At 42.7% G+C, this 18,055-nt stretch overlaps 1 protein-coding gene across 3 annotated transcripts in view; it reads right to left on the bottom strand.

The window, feature by feature from the left end:
- The window catches only part of LOC137438772 (centrosomal protein of 83 kDa), a 51,899-nt gene extending 34,048 nt beyond the window's left edge, over positions 1 to 17,851 (bottom strand). Inside the window, exons 1-5 of one of the 3 annotated variants that reach the window (XM_068134122.2) lie at positions 17,598 to 17,851; positions 7,055 to 7,257; positions 4,123 to 4,273; positions 1,167 to 1,259; positions 793 to 924 (exon numbers count right to left, since the gene is read on the bottom strand). In XM_068134122.2, the coding sequence (XP_067990223.2) occupies positions 793 to 924; positions 1,167 to 1,259; positions 4,123 to 4,273; positions 7,055 to 7,209 (531 nt within the window). In that variant the 5' untranslated portion in view covers positions 7,210 to 7,257; positions 17,598 to 17,851. Of the gene's footprint in view, positions 1 to 792; positions 925 to 1,166; positions 1,260 to 1,484; positions 1,613 to 4,122; positions 4,274 to 7,054; positions 7,258 to 17,597 lie in introns of those variants that run through there. The other 2 variants (XM_078767305.1, XM_068134148.2) reach the window with 2 other exon arrangements.
- Positions 17,852 to 18,055: the final 204 nt, after the last annotated feature.

The raw sequence follows: 18,055 nt of genomic DNA, 5'->3' as shown, positions 1-18,055 counted from the left end.
CTTTGGCAGTGTGACTGTCAACCGAGCGGGATTCTGGTTTCGATACGACATCATTCTGACGATCACTGGAGCGGATCGACTTTGGCTTGATGCCGGGATAGAGACATTGGGAATGTTCTTGTTTCACTCACTTGGAGCACAGTGAGTTACCTTGTACGAACTGATGGTACCATCATAGAACAAAACAAACAACAACATGCATTTTAAAGGCCATTTTCCCTACTAGAGCAGGGGTTTTGCGAAAATCCACATGCGAAATTTGCATTTATGTTTATTTAAATTATACAATGGACTACAAAATGTAAATGTTTCATGATATTTGTTATATTATATCACCTTTATCTATCAATATTGTTGAAATGAAGATCAAATAGCTGTATGTTGAAATATGTTGGAAAAAGGCAAAACTTTACATGGGGTGTACTTACTTTTTCACGTGACTGTATATCAGTGTGTGAAATGAAAGCATGTATTAACATGATGCCACACAGCATTGATCCAACCTTATTCCTCCAAAACATTTTTCTTCCAAAAATATATACAAGTTGAAATTAGATAAAAGTGTGGACACACAGTTATCTTTGAAGATACTAACAATTCAAACATTTGGCTTGTAGGCGACAGCACAGACTAATACTGGTGAAGCTGGTCAGAAGCAGTTTGGAAAAAAAAACAAAAAAACCAGCACATTGACAAAAGAGTGCACCAATAAGATATTAAAATGAATAACATGAAACAATACAAGAGATAAAATAGAACTCGATAAAGAAACAAATAAATCTCAGGATTAACCTCAGTCTGATGCTTCAAGCGATTCTCTTCCAAAAGCTGACTCTGCTCTTTCTGCTGGTGGTCAAACTCTGCCTTGAGAAGAGTCGACTCATATCGCACCTTGTTGAACTCATTGCGATAGAAATCACATTCCTGCATGCACACCGTACAACTTTCGACCCCAGGCCCACCAGAGTTCCGTCATACAATGGGCTACACTTGCATAAGACAGTTGTATCCTAAGCCCATACGGGTATAACAAAATACACAAAAACTTCTTGCTTCGGTCATTCAACTTATCCAGGGTCTCCAACAGCATTTCACAACAAGAAAGTAAATGTATGAAAAGTTGAGGCAAAGTGTCAGGTCATGCAATGAATTTGAGGCAGCCAAACCTGCTCCAGCTTTGTGCAAATTTCTCTCAACGGAGCCTCCAGCTCGTTCTGGAATTTCACTTTAAGCAGCTCCAGCTTGTGCTCAGTCAAAACCTACAAAATTGGGTCAAGGAGAAAACAAACAAACAAAAAAACACAGTGGTAAAAAAAACAATGCGCATATGGTTACAAAAAAAGTAAAATCTAATCCGTCCACACTTTCAGGATTCCTTTGGATGTGTGCAGCCAATTGCTAAAACATTCCTCTCACTAATTCAGATGATTCTATTTAATATTTTGTCTTCCACCAAAATTAATAACGAGGAATTTTGAGCTCACCTGGAACATGGTTCAGTTGAGGTAATAGCATCACACGGTGTCCAGCAGTCAGTCAGTCAGTGAGTCAGTATGTAAACACTCGGATCTTCTTCTCCCAAACTACACAAACAGTTTTGATGAAACTTGACCACAACATTCATCACCCGTGATGTACCAAAGTTTGCTCATGGAATTAAAAAACAAATCGGGTCCAAAGGGCGTTTACCCGGGGTCAAAGTGCGTCAAGGTTTGATCCTCCCTCTCCCCCTCCCAAAAATAGGTATTTGCTTTCTTCTCTGAGACGACACACACCATTTTGATGAAACTTGACCACAACCTTCATCACACGTGATGTTAAAACTAATAGCCATATTTTCACAAAGCTTTGTAGAACTGAGGACCAAGGCCTCCTGATGCCTTACAAATCTCACCAAAAAATTGCATTTGAAGTCGGTCAATTTAACGGTCAAAGGTCATTACGATTCCGGGATCGTTACTTTTAACTTCTCGAAAATAATTAAGCTGACTTAGATGTAACTTGGTAGGAATCATCTCTGCATGGTGCTTTCACAAGTTTGTTCAAACCATCGGCTAATTTACATATTCCATGGGTCATCCACGCCTACCAGTGGTTCCCTAGTTCTTCCAGGTGAGCCCAGGGGCATTGCCCCAATTTTAAAGTACAAAATGGGGTTAAAGGGCAGCTGAAGACAAGTGTGGGCCCATTGAGGAAAAGCACAGGGAGATTGGTTAGTGATGAAGGTGAGATGAATGAATGAATGAATGAATGATCGTTTTAAGGCCATTTCCCCCGCTAGAGCGGGGGTTAGCCTTGCGGGCCCCATGACAATCATGGTTCCCTGTTTGAGGCAACGTTTTTATGGCCGGATGCCCTTCCTGACGCCAACCCTTAGTCGCCGCTTACGATGCGCAGGGATACGGTGTACCTATTCTAAATCGGGGTACACACCGTGATCATTCATCCCAGCAAGCTGGTACTCAATTTGCCGACCTCGGAAGGATGACAGGCTGACTCAGCAGGCTAACCCCCCTGGCGTTAATTCAGCGATCGACCGGGATTCGAACCCAGGATCCTCGGATCCCAAGCCGGCACCCTAACCGCTAAGCCAACACCAGGCAACACCAACTAAAGATGAAGGTGAGATGGCAGACTTAATCAATTTTTTTTTTTTTTTGCTTCAACATTTCCACAAGAACAGTCAGGGCGATTTATCAGTAGCTGAGAGAGTCTAACCTATGAGGCGAGGAGAAACAGGAGAGCTAAGAGAAGACAAACCCCCGGAGCCAGATAACACGCATCCGAGAGTATATAAAGCACATATAAATGCTCGTGGCCTTCATGGCAAGATCTGTTAGCCGTTGGAGCACAACATGAAAATAGCCTGAGGGGACATCGTACATACAACACATGCTTCCAAGCTCACTAAATATTCACAAATTTCAACATATTGCATGGAGCAATTTTAAATGTCTTACAGTAAAAATGCTTGTGACATTTACATGCCATCAAGGAATTGGAAGGAGGTGAATCAACGACAAATATTACAGCAGTGGTAACCGCTGATGAAATAATTGCAGAAGAGATAGAGAAATTGTATCAGCTAGAAATAGGAAGTATAGACATTTGGCAGAAGTGCAATTTCAACCTCTGTTGCTGACAGTGAAGCACTTATTCATCCATGTTAAAGGGCTGACAGGATGGCCTAAAGGTATGCACACTCACCTCTAAGCTGTCTAGCCTGGGTTCACATCTCGGCCCAGCAATAAACTGTCAACCTGGTGTTTCACGGGCTTTGCCGATTCATCAATGTGTGTGCCGTCCCTCGGATGGGCGTTAAACTGGGCGTCCCATCTGCTGGCATTAGTTGGTGGATGTTAAAGATCTCACGGTGTCCTTTGCGAAGAGTCAGCTAGGATCGTCGGCACCCTGAAAAAATTACTAGTTCCTGCTCTAACCTAGAGGGTACTGTATCAGCAACATAGCCATGCCCTAAGCCAATGATGTTACCCCACAGCCTAGTGCGGCATACGAATGAAGAAGAATCTCAATGCTAAAGATCCTTCAATGACAGAAACACCCTTTAGCAGAGTATCCTTGGCCAACTGATGAAACATGTCTGCCTCCCTCCAAAAAATTAATTCTACTGATGAATGAGACAGTTATCGGACCTGCTGGATTTGAATTTTAAAAAAATTTAAAAACCACCTTTAGAAGCCATTTTTCCCCGCAAAGCGGGGGTTGGCCTTTTCGGGGACCGTGGTTGTTGTTGTTTTTTGGTCCCCTTTTTGAAGCAATGTTTTACGGCCGGATGCCCTTCCTGCCGCCAACCCTTTTTGTCGCCTTTTACGACAAGCAGGGAATTACCAGTGAACTGGTACTCAATTAGCCGACGTCGGAAGGATGACAGGCTGAGTCAACCCCCCTGGTGTTAATTCAGCGATCGACTGGGATTCGAACCCAGGATCCTAGGATCCTAAGCTGGCACCCTAGCCGCTAGCACAACACCAGGGCCCAGCAATAAACTGTCAACCTGGTGTTTCACGGGCTTTGCCGATTCATCAATGTGTGTGCCGTCCATCGGATGGGCGATTTGAATAACTACTCAAATTCAGAACATTCGGAGCTGAGTATTCAGACCTGTTCTCGTAGTTCCTGAACCTCATTATTTTTCGCTCCCAGCTCAGCACGAAGCTCTGCAGATACTTTCTTCGACTTCATATGTACCGTGTCCCGGTCGACCCGAATTCGCTCCAGATCTGCTTGTGCATCATTCAGCGCCAGCTGTAGCCTGAGGGGAAGGGGAGGGGAGGGGGGGGGGGGGTTGCGGTAAAACGAATCATTTGGAAAAGCTCACGTGCTCCAATATGCTCCAATATATTACCCGGCATTGCACTTGACGACACACCACGCCATCAGGCTCATGCTTTTCATCATTTGATTACACCATTCGATTCCTCCGCAACTGAGTGGCTCCATGATGGTCTCAGTGACCATGCAGTCAAGCAGCCCAAGCAAACACGCTTAGACCTTTTTAGGTGCAATATTGCATTGCCTCACAGCAATCAAAAACGTGGCACGGCAAGGAAAATGTGTCGCGCCCACACAACACTCAAACAGGCTTAACTGTGTCCGTGAATCATACAAGTGAAAAAAACAACAAATTCGTCTATTGTAAGAAAAGGTCAATGGCAGATACACACAGAATCGCTTCCTTTTGTGAGGAGACAGACAATCGGTTTATGCAAATTTCTAAAGGTTTGGCCAGAACAGTGTGTCTTTTGTGATAACGAATATTCATTGGATGTCAACCACCTTTACATAGCACAGCTAATGACACCATTCACGTCCCATTGGGGCTTCGCTTGGTGGAACTGAGCGGGAAAGAAGTCGCGTTAACACCTGTTGGCTTGTTAGAAACATGGAACAGACATGTTATGTAAAGTCAATTGCATGGCAACGAAACCACATGAGGAATAAGAAACCGCTCAGGCAATTATAGCCCTTTCTTCACCTCCAAAAGGCAGGATGTTTGCTGCTTACAGTTACGTACAAGATTATAATACTCATCGGATCAGAACAAAGCAAAGGCAAACAGCAAATGCTATTTTACAGCAAAATAGCAAATTTATAGCAAAGGCAAATTGCAACAAAGCAAAACTCAAGAGCTATGGTGCTCAAAGGATGTCCTGGGTTAGGCATGATAAAAATAAATAAATAATAATCACCTGGATTGTGTTTTACATAAAAATCATCATGATGCAAGGAAGTAAAAAAAGATTCTAAATTGACTAAAATATATAATTTGACGTGTTTGGCATTCCTTGCTGAGTACATACAGTCGCTCATAATGCTGTGACCTCCAGGTTGAAAACACATAGACAATGCTATTTCATCTATCGTCTCCTCGTATCCTCGACCTGTAAGCAAAGTATCCACAAGTTAATTTACGTGCCCAGTGAGGGTTGTTGAATAACTAATAAATAATTGGATTTTGTCCGTTTGTACTTATATGCAGAAGATGAAGGCTATGGTGTAATTGACCTTGAGCATGTAAGCCTCTCATTCAACAACATATGTATGAGCACAGACGGTACAGTGTACTAGGTGTGAGAGGATGAAGATAGGAAGGGGCATGGATGTGTCCAAGGCATGGATGTGAAGTTCATCTTCTTTCCTCTTTGGGTTTTGCAGGTTGTGGAACGTTCCACGTGTTTTTCCCTTTTTCATTTTGATGTTGCTTAAGTTTTGGCTGTATTTTGCAATGAGAAATAAAACATTGCTTTATTGCATGATAGAAGTGTATATGTAATCATAACAAGCGTTACGCCTAGGTCCCCCGTCGGTGAAGTGATGCGAGTTAACAAAGTGGCAGACGCAAGGCGGCCATCTTGGATTTTGACGTGGCGACTCAATTTTCAATAACGTTCTCCCTTATGCTTCAGTCACATTTGGCTCGGCGGCCATAGGGTCTAAAAAATCTACGGCCACTAGCAATTATAGGGCGGCCGCAGTATTTTCACGGTCACACAATGTAGCAGTCACATATGTTTTTATTTTTCGGGTAGCTGCATGGGGTATTTAGAAATTGTGGAGACCGAAAACGTGGGGGTGCCGTACGGTCTTTGATTTGATGTCGCACGGTGACCTTAGGGCGTCCCTGCGGCGGCCATAGAATTTTCAAGGCAGACGCAAGGTAGCCTCAAGGTGCCCGCAAGGCGACCACAGGGGGGCCCTAAGGCGAACGTGCGGCCAGACGGACGGTAACGAGTGGGTATATATACCAGTTCTTTTTCATATGTATAACAGCACTTACAGTTGTCATGGCTACGGCTTGTCGAATTGCTATGGCCAACCTAGAAATGAAAAAAGTTATAACTCCGCGCTATAATTCCACGGTGACCCCTACGGCCTGTAAAAGATAGCCATACGCCCTAGGGCCACCTCAGAAACTCTGCGGCCGCCGCACATTTCTGTCAATTTAGGGGGGGTACGGCCGCCGTATCCTAGCCGTAGAGCAAATGTGACTGAGGAGTTATGCGTAGATACACGCACACACCAGATTAGAAGTTCGTTTATTTTTCAAGATATTCCGCTCACAAGTTTCAGGCATACATAGCGGCGGCCATCTTGGATTTTGACGTGGCGACCCAATTTTCAATAGCGTTCTTCCTTATGCGTAGATACACAAAGACACCAGATTAGAAGTTAGTAGTTCGTTTATTTTTCAAGATATTTCGCTCACAAGGTTCAGACATATATATGGTGGCGGCCATCTTGGATTTTGACGTGGGTTGCACCCACACACCAAATTAGAATTCGGTCCTTCGTTTACGCACGCACGCACGCACGTACGTACGCACGCACGTAAAATGTCTCCCTGAATACTACCATCTTGCACATATTTCGGGAACATGCCAATTCTGGAGTTTGATGAGGGTTCAAATACGTTGTGGGAACAAAATTGCAGGAGAAGCAAAACACTGGCACAAAAGGTGATGGATCATTAAATATGGGGAAAAAACAAATAATACAACTATGCACCGTGCGTACGTATACATGCACAACTCACCTGGAAAGTTCCTCCTTTACATTTTGATAGTTCAATTTATGGCGCTGGCAGCGCATGCGCTCATCGACGAGCAAAGTCTGCAGGTCAAGATCCTGCATGACTTCACCAGTGAGACATGTGGATGCGGCGGCAAAAGGTGGGCCACCGAGATCCATGGGCAGCGATGAGGTAATGCTCCTTCTAGATATCTCCTAATAGGTATGCTATACCAGGAACAGGAAATTAAGAAATAAAATATATTTAGTAGGTACAAGGGGTGTTCATAAAGTTATCAGAACAAGATACAATAGTCCAACAAAGATAAACTTTTGTTTGTTTTTTTCAAATAGAATAGTGTTTCTAATTACAATCCATCATTTACAATCATTCATCATACGGAAAAAACTTTAGGTTTCTGCGAATTTAATAACTCGGTGAAAGACGACAGATTTTCAGACACAAACTAGAACAACACTCGTTAGAGCACATACCTCCGGACAAGCGGGACAGTTTATGTTTTGTATCCCACTGATAGGCCAGATCTGCATCTGGACCTGAACCAAAATCCAATCGCTTGTTCTTGTCACCCAACCAACTCATCCACCAAGTTTTCTCACAACCTGTCCAAATCGTATTGAGATATCATGCTAAATATCGTTTTTCGTTCTATCTCTCAATGAAAAAGAATAACTTTAAAAAAAATTTTAATCTCGGATCCGGATCCAGATCTTCACCAAAATCAAATCAATTCGTCCTTGTCACATATCCAACCTCTTCACCTCCAGTGGCAGGGGTAAAAAAAGAATAAATTAAAGCTTTCTTCTACTCTCAATCTTCCCTTATTTTTTTCCACGACCCCGAGAAAAAAGAAAGAAAAAAACACATTTTAAATGAGGGTGTAATAGTTGGCTTAATGTGCAATTTAATGTTTTAACATTTCCTGGAACGGTAAGAGTGGAGGTCATGACATTTTCATTCCAAACGACCCTTTCCTGTATGGCAAAAGATTTGAAGTACGGTATATTCAAATTTTAACTACAGCGTAGAAGATGGTGCACCATCGCAAATCCACACACTTCACACCTAAAGCAAGCTTGGAGGATGGCAAAAGGTTCCACCAGAAATGATCCAATATCAATTTTTTAGCTCACCTGGAACAAGGGGAAATTATGCGATGGCGCGTTGTCTGTCCGTCCGTTCGTCCGTCCATAAACACTTGAAACTTCTTCTCCAAAACCGCTGATGGGATTGCGAACAAATTTGGCACAAATGATATTTGTTGTGTTATGACTAAAGTTTGTTCACGGCAAGAAAAAAAAAAATCGGGATCTAAGGGGGTTTACCAGGGTCAAAATGGATCCAGGTTTTACCCCCCAAAATAGGAATTTGCTTTTTCTTCTGAAACCACACACACTGTTTCGATGAAACTTGACCACAACCTTCAAAACCCGAGCTGTACCAAAGGTTGTTCATGGCATTAAAAAAAGAAACTGCCCCTTTGGTGGTCTACGGGGGGGTTTGCTCCCCAAAATAGGTATTTGCTTTCTTCTCAGAAACAACACACGCAATTTCGATGAAACTTCACCACAACCTTATTCACCCATTATGTAGCAATGTTTGCTCGAGGCATTAGAAAAATTGGGGTCTTAGGAGGTATATGGGGTTGGGGGAGGGGAGGTTGCCCCCAAAATAGGTATTTTTTGCATTGTTTAAAGTCTTATGATTATATTGGTATGATTCTACATGCTGCCCTGTCTTCTAGCAACCATTGAAATTGGTTTAAAATATCCTTAGTCGGTGCAGTATACTGTTTATTCTACCAGGTGAGCGCCAGGGGTATTGCCCCTATGTTTTAAAAATCCCCCAATGTTGATTGCATATACAAAGTTTGATTAAAAGATGTTTTACAATGTGCCTGTAATTGCATTCTTTGGTATTCAAACTTTTGACCCCGCCCCAAGAGACAGAGCCCAAAAAGGCACTGCTCTCGTACCTTGTTCCCATGTGTTGATCATAACTATCAAGCTTGGTGAATTGATACCCCAACCATTTAGGAGGAGATAGCATGACGGACAGACAAGGTGAGGCTGATTATAATATACCCCCATTTTTTTTCAACAAGCGTGGGGACAAAAAGTTAGTTCAATAAGTGAACAGGACAAATTAAAACAAGAGGGAGAATTGCTTTGCAATACATGTCCCCTACCAAGTTTCAGTTCAATATGTTAAAAATAGGGGGGAAAGTCTGGAAAAATTACCCATGTATAATATGTGCTATTTTCTAAGTCCAAAAAGGCCATAAATCCATGAAAGATTGGTGAAATGCTACAAAACTCAAACTTGTTCTGTAACTTATCATAATAAAGCCATGTACCAAGTTTCAGTTGAATATGTTAAAAGATATGGAGAAAAGTGCAGAAAACCACAGGTGGGATGGACAGACAGACAAGACAGACGGAGAGCAAACCTATCGCCCCTTCCAAGTAGGGGACTAATAATTTCATGCTATTAAAAATGTTACAAAGTGTGATAAAATTTACGAACGTGTGTGTAAATAAAGTGGCATAATTCACTGACAATCACAGATAAATAGTCCTGACAGGATGGTGCAAAGCTGTCTGTGCGGATTGACTATAAACTACCTGATTGGTGCTAAGTAGAATCACAAAATGCAACTTCTCTCGGATGGACGTTAAGCTGGGTTGTCAGTCTGCTGGCATTATTTGGTGAATGATAAATATCCCACGGTATATTTTGACAAAGAGTAGATGCGATATCCCAGGCAACCTGAAACATTCCAAATTCTTAGCCTAACCTACAGAGGCATTTCAGCAGAGGCATGGGGTCATGTCCTCCAGAAATGATGATACCCGCAGGCCTAACTCATAATTGACACCCAGCCTAACACATAGACGATACATTGAACAGACAGGCAGACAGAAGTCATGACTTTAGGAGCTCATGCCACTTCACTGCCTTTCAAGTAAGTGGCCAAGATGAAGAATGTCTTTTGATAAATCATCGGCCATTGACTCAATAAGTCAAGACTTCGAGGATTTTACTTTACACAGGTGGAAAAGTACCAGCAACATTACAGTCATGAAACAGTCTCAATAGTGCCACCTGTTGGCAAATTGGCTTGGTTTCTTATTTTGTTGCACATCTTTCTATTTTGCTCACGAAGGACCTTATTTATATAAATTATGCATGGTATCTGTCTGGATTCCAAACTCATCTCTCACCGCTGTGGGAATCACCAAACTTTGTAGACAATGAAGAATGTCGAACGGTTCTCCTTATAGCATCTAAACCTACCTTACAACTTTTACTCTGTTCCGCAAAGTCAAAAGTAGACTTTGGTCAAAGCAATCACCATGCTCGTTGACATCACATCATTGCGGTAGGTGGAATTTTAAGCCCAACCCTCACGGGATCGTTGTTATATTTCTATGGCCCACCCATCCTATCAAATGTCATCTCATCGTATCACCTGTCCTTGACACATCAGCAGTCACTAGTTGTACCTATTAGGAAAGTGTACGTATTACATCAATTCCAACTAGAGTTCATAGAAGCCTTACCCCAAAGAGTCTTGAGAAAAAGGACATGGGAAGGGTCTTTTCAGCTCTTGCTTTGCTTTTCTGAGCACAATCTATATTTCTTTGTTCGTGAACTTTGAACAAATAAAAAGGCGTGATGGCAACCATATGAAGCCGATGGGTCAAATGGAAGTCCAGAGCTGAACCTTCTGCCAACTCATCTTGGAGAAACTGATTTTTGGAACGATCTTTGAGAAAAAGATGCACTTAAACAAACAAGTCTTTTGGACGAAGTTAGCTTTGTCATTGCTTCGCTACGCGCCGCCATTTTCCTTTGAATCTTGCTGTTATTCCACCTGCCGCCATTTTTGCATGTGGCAAATTTGATTGGTCGAGACAGTAAAGTTTTGCCCAAATACTGAGAAATTGGAGGTTTTTTTGAAGGGCAAACAAGGCCATTTGTGTTCTACAGGGTTCAAATATATAATGTAATCGAAATAAAAAGGTTTAAAGACTGTAGAAAAAAAGAACCCCAAACCATTTATTCGGTAGTTTACAGCTGCTGATTGAATCATTTACACCATATTTTGACAGGTTAAATTAGTTCTTCATGCTTGTGTGTTGTTTTACAATGTCCCGCCCTCTCACAGCCCTCCTCCCCCCTAAAAAAGTTTCCTGTTTGGAATTATTTTCAATTTTTAACTGGTGAAGATGTCCTTCCTTCCATCCTCGATCAAAAATGAAGAAGAACCTTTTACCCATCGTGTTTAAAGGGGAATCCAAACACTCGACACTAATCTATCGATACCTTTATACCCTATAGGTATGATGCGTCTTTTTCCGATTTATAACATGGGTAATTTTGTGATTAAAAGTCAAAATCTTCTTCTTCTTCTTCAAGATTAGCCGTGATGCCACAACATTAAGTCGACTGCCACTTCTGTATTGTTTACGGGTTACATTGCAGTACAATTTAACTCAAATGGCGAATACTTTTCGAATTTCTACAAATATATAGGGTCAATGCGTCCTTGGTGGTTGTCCTAATACAAACAAAGATGGTTTCATGCTACACCAATGGCCGAAAGATCCGAGGGTTGCCAGAAATTGGACGAGGTTTGTTTGAAATACCCGAGTGTGGATGGGGCCTACAAAATGGTCGCTTTGGTGTTCAGAACATTTTACAGAGAACTGTTATGAAACAAGAGATGGCTATATGTTGTGGTTATCTACCACGATTGAGAGGGGATGCCATTCCCAAGATTAAGGGGGATAAGCAGCTGTCGATGGAAACCAACACCATCCAGCACAACTGCCCCCCTCTGCCAACTATTGGGGATGCCTCTTTGTGGTGATTGAACCCCTCAACACAAGTTGGGGGCCAAATCTTCCCCATTCTTTCCTGCTGCCCGGATTCGTCGGGGAAGCGTGGTCATGGTCAGAGTGCCGATTGGTCTCCATGGAACGGCCCTTTCCCTCGTGTCTCTCTAACTTTGACTTGGTAAAGGCAGGGGTACACCATCCTGGATGTGGGGGATCACTGGGTCGCTCCTGGGAGATTAATCAACCGTCTCCGTACTGCCAGGCTTGTTCTAGAGAACTGTTCGGGGCCTACCACTTCTATACCACTACTACTACGACTACCACTGCTGCTGCTACTACTACTACTACTGCTGCTGCTGCTCTGCTAGCACTACTACTGCTGCTCTGCTAGTACTACTGTTATGTGCAATCGATGGATTTGCGCTATCGACCGATCGTGCTGCGCTATCAATGGATCAATCGTTCGCACAGGCATCGATCGATCGCGCATAACAGTACCGCTCTTGGCATTCATCACATTCGATCATGAATTTGCCGTCATCTGGACAGCGTGTATAATTTCTCCCCTTTACCTTTTCATTTCAACTTGCTTTTTGTCACTAATGTAAAGTCATATAAAAATGGTTTTAAGTAAGTAGCGTATTAAAAAGACATTTTATATAGAAACGATTATAAAATAATAGAACGTTGAAAGGCATATTAAATGAAGAAACAGAGTTTCGCTTTGGTTTTTACCAAAGCGCCTTCCGAGCCGATTTCAACATCCGTGTGCCGAATCCCCAATGTGATCGCCAAGGTATTTCTCCGGGTACAGTGTGGTATTTCCATGTTTTCCCATGTATTACTTCAGCTCGTGATTGTGGTTGACGTTGATTTGTGTTCCATATAGAAAGTCTAATTGTTCCTTCCCTTCCTCATGTGAGAAAAGTTACACACTATTAATATTATCTTATTGAAGAGCAACGAGTTTCCAAAGGGAAGGAACAATTTCTGGTGGATCCAGGGGGTGGGGGGGTTCACTGGGTGCATGTAAACCCTCCCACCCCTTCCTACCTCTGCCCTACCCTACCTATGGACAGAGGTTGTTTTCACCGCTATCAATTTGTGTCCATGCAGGATATCTCAAAAGGTTATTGACGGATCTGGTGGGCAAGTTGAGTGTTTGACATGGACGAATTGATTTGAATTTTGTGAAAATCCAAATTCGGATGTAAGAATTATTAATTTTTTAAAAGTGATTCTTCGCCATTGAGAGATGGGGCAACGGTAGATCGCACAATATTTCAAAAAGATGTGGATGGATTCGGCCAAAGCTTGTTGGGCAACTTGTGTGTGACAAGGAAGAATTGATTCGATTTTGATGAAGATCAACACCTAAACCCTGGTGTTGGGCTCGCGGCTAGGGTGCCAGCTTAGGATCCCAGGATCCTGGGTTCGAATCCCAGTCGATCGCTGAATTAACGCCAGGGGGGTTGACTCAGCCTGTTCATCCTTCCGAGGTCGGCAAATTGAGTACCAGTTCACTGGTAATTCCCTGCTTGTCGTAAAAGGCGACAAAAAGGGTTGGCGGCAGGAAGAGCATCCGGCCGTAAAACATTGCTTCAAAAAGGGGACCAAAAAACAACAACCACGGTCCCCGAAAAAGGCCAACTCTCGCTTTGCGGGGAAAAATGGCCTCTAAATGTGGTTATTTTATTTTTTATCCGAATACGGATTCAGTTATGAGAATTTTTTTCATTGATTCTTCACCATGGAGCGATTGGTCTAAAAACGATATATAGAATGATATTTCAAAAAGTTGTGGACGGATTCGGACAAAACTTGGTGGATGAGTTCAGAGTTGGTTAAGCGACAAGAAGAAGCCGGTTAGATTTTGGTTCAGGTCCGAATCCAGATCCGGTTTATCAGTGGGGGATACAAAACATAGACCATGTTCAACCTGGCGAAGGTATGCTCCCTACCGAGTGCCCTTCTAGTTTGTCACATGATCGTTGTGCGAGATATCATTGGACAATGGACAATCACGTGCATCTTTTTCTTTCACGCATCAATTAATCTGAGCCACGTTACTTTTCTCCTCTAGCTCTGTGTTAATTCCTGATACGCACTACGCAGTGTTTAAATTTGGCTCCTAAGTGAAAGGCAATATTTTCTGGATCGTCTTCTTCTGGACAGTAAAGCGCAGTACAATCCTGAACTACTTCATCAGGTAATTCAAACCTTCAGTTGTTACATCGTCCATTGCTATGACGATCTAATGATCCGTAATGGCGACTTTAGGTTTAGTACTCGGATTATTTTCATCACATTTTGTGCATGTCCGTTCAACGTTCTTGTTGATCTGTATCGTAAATTTTTCTTTTTTACTTACATCATTGTTGTAAAGATCCGTCGCAAAGATTCCAAAACCTTCAGCTCTTCTTTAGACTCAGTTAGGACAGGGCCTAGGCCTTTTTGTCAAGTACAGCAACTCAATTTTCCTAAATTTTCCTGTGGATAAAGTAAGTTGATGGTTGGATATCACTTTCTCCCAAAAAAATAACTGGTTTTTCCTCGACTCATTTGCTATTTTTATTGTTTTGTGTACTTGGGTGTGACCCTCATGGAGATATTTTCTTTGTTAAATGTAAATAATCAAACATCCATGATGGATCTATCATTTAAAAATCGTCTATCACAAACAAAACCCGAGTTCCCACTTGGTGTGTTGAATCGTGTATTTTAACTACAAACAAAAGTTGCTTTCTCAAAGTAAGACATGCATTGATTTCTGCATATTGCAGGCCATGAGCTGCCTCTTTGGACAAAAATGCCAACAAGAAGGCAAATGAGCCTCATGCTAGCTAGTTTCAAGTTGTACGCAACCTTCAGAGTCCCATCTATCATCTTTTCTGGCCCTGGAAACCGAGTCGCCCCCGGCACCATCGTGCAGATCTCCACATTTGGTGCCTCTCCTCCAATGATACTTCTGCCACTGCTGGGTCTGGCCAATGATTTCGGACCTGCTCATTGAACCACATACCCGCTTAACTGAGCACACAGAACGGGTCACGCAGGCACTGCACCTCATCTCATGTGTGATCTCCTCACAGGAGTCATCAGTGAACTGGTGGATTTCTACCAAGATGGCCTGCCATGGTCAATATTAGTTGATACAGAGGTGCGCTGTTGTCAGTTCGAGTGGAAAGGCAAGTCAACATCAGAGGTCCTAAACACAGCAGCAAAAACCCTCAAACAGAGAGACAGATCATTCTTCCTCGACATCCACTGCCTGATCGTCTCTTCTGCACGATGCCCATAACATCATGTGAGTGTTAGCGGTCCATTAGTTGACTGAGACGTCTGCAGACAACAATGTGTAAAGATCAGAGGAATGGACTGCTACTAACACACATTACTGTCCTTCCTTCGTGTGCCGAATGGACGGATTCAACGTCAAGAAAAGATCAAGGTTTTGGATGGGGGTAGATAATTGATGCTAATACCACTAACACACATTCACTATGGTGTGAATTTAGATATTGGTTTTTTTTTTTTTTTTTTTTTTTTTTTTTTGTATACAAGATCGAGGCTCGTGAAAGAGCGAACATTAATCACACAGAAAGACAAACAGACACACAAAACAAATAACATCGGGAGCGGTAGACAAGATGGGGAGAGAGGGGGAAGGACACAAACACAACATTTGAGAGCAGGGACCGAGAGACATGGAGACATCGAGAGAACTGTGGGAGGGAGAGGGCTTTGGGGGGGAGGCATGGGAAGGGGTGGGGGGTGGGAGAGGTATAAAACATATGGACACTGCCAAGACTTCCAGGAAAGAAGTTGGAATTTCAAACAAGGTGGATCTGGGGTGAATTAGTGGGGGTAGAAAAGATCAAGGTTTTGGATGGGGGTAGATAAGAGATGGTGGTGAACAGCTGTTTTGAAGACCTGGAGGGAGGAGTGCGATTGAAGTGAGTGTGGGAGTTTGTTCCAGAGGCGGGAGAAAAGAGGAATGAAAGAGTGAAGGTGAGCAGAGAGCCGAGATTTCGGCAGTTTAACCATCAGAGGGTGGCTGGCAGATCTTGTGCGACCTGTAGGAATATTTGGGGGACAGAGCACAGAGAGAGCTGGGGGAGCAAGGCCGGAGAGGAGTCGGTAGAAGAATGTGAGTGTTAGCGGTCCATTAGACCTTTATGTCTAATAGACCTTTATGACTTGATAGCAAACATGTGATCATGTTTGATGACTTTGCAAGGCAAAATCCATGGGGAATGGATCTTCTGGACATCCTTTAGTGAAGAGCTAGTGGACAACAAGAGCTAACGATGTTCAAATAGTAAACCGTCACTTCACTCAGTAGGCCGGCCGGCACAAGCTTTCATTCATCACTTTTGGACAATATCTGTCTTTTAGCTAAAATTTGTCAAGTGAAAAACCTAGAAGACGAATACATTGACTGGAATGAGGCTTGGTGGTAGATTTTGCGATCTGTGAATATTTTAACGTCAAGTGAACCCCCCCCCCCCCCCCCCCCCCAAAATTTCTGGATCCGACCCTGCGCTACCCAGATGACGGCAAATTAATGATCGAATGTGACGAATGCCAAGAGTGGCACTATTATGCGCGATAGACAGATGGATACATTGATAGCGCAGCGCGATTGGTCGACAGCACAAATCTATCGATGGTGCATAAGACTACTAATACTGCCCTACTACTATTACTGCTGCTGCTACTATCACTGCCCTACTACTACTACTGCGCTACTACGACTACTACCCTACAACTATTACTGCTGCTGCTACTACTACTACTACCCTACTACTATTACTGCTGCTGCTACTACTACTACTACCCTACTACTATTACTGCTGCTGCTGCTACTACTACTACTACTACAACTGCTACTACTACTACTGCTGCTGCTCTTACTGCTGCTGCTACTACTACTACTACTACTACTACTGCTCCAATACTACTGCTGCTGCATCTACTACAACTACTGCGACTACTACTACTACTACTGCTGCTCCACTACTACTGCTACTACTACTACTACTGCTACTACAATACAACGACTGTGCTAGTACAACTACTACTGCTTCTACAACTGCTACTACTACTACTGATGCTGCTACTACTACTACAGCTACTACTACTACTACCCTACTACTACTACTTCTTTATTACTACTACTGCTCTTCTACTACTACTACTGCTGCTGCTACTACTCCTGCTTTACTACTAGGCTACTGCTTTACTACTACTGCTTTACTACTAGGCTACTGCTTTACTACAACTGCCACAACTACTACTACTACTACAACTACAACGCGAAGGACGATTCGTGAACAAGCTTTGACCAACTGACGTCACATGTGTCAGTAACTTACTAACAGTAACACTGTTACATCACTACAGTAAATCAGAAGTCGTAACCTCCGACTCCCATGATTAAAATGGACACGGAATGCCTCTCAATAACATCCAGATCCAACTCCATCCAAGGGTTCATGCTGTGACAATCGTGGATGTTGAAAGGAAATTTAAATCCACTTGTTCTTACATATTGAGTCATGACATCAGTGTGCAGGTAGATGTAAAAACATATGTTCGATAAAACACGAGTATCGCTTCACGACTGAACAAGTATTATTATTAACTCTGTTTCGTATTTACGGCGAACACGTCCAAGCCGCGCGATTCTCACATCTCACCAGTTTAAAAATGGCGCTTCCGCTTTGGATGCTAATTGCTAATCCATTTCCTCCTTTTTCTTTCTTCCTCCTCTCAATCCCTTTGCGAAACACCTCAACCTTCCGCTCAAGGCAACCCGACGATGTGTTGTTAACGTGCAATCATCTCTTGGGGCAACGAGATTTAAAACCCAATGTCCTTCTACCACAGAACGCCCAATGGGTGCGCTCCTCCTCTTCCTCATAAATTACACGTGAAAACTCCTTCATCGTGTAATATTTGAAGTAAAATTTTCTTTATATTATATGAAGTATGTTAGAGTTTTTCCGCTGGGTTATTAAACTCCACGCGCTTTTATTATCATGTACAGGAAAAATAATGACAGAAACCTTTTGCGGCATTTAACGTTGCAAAGAAACTTTACACCCCTATTAAACTTTCACCCGCTACGCCGCAAGAAGGGAGATAATGGATTTTT

Source organism: Myxine glutinosa, chromosome 1 (genome assembly GCF_964187855.1).
Source record: "Myxine glutinosa chromosome 1, kmMyxGlut1.1, whole genome shotgun sequence".
In the NCBI taxonomy this organism is placed as follows: Eukaryota; Metazoa; Chordata; class Myxini; order Myxiniformes; family Myxinidae; genus Myxine; species Myxine glutinosa.
Note: the sequence above shows the minus strand (reverse complement) of the source record. Positions and strands in the feature narration are given on the sequence as shown.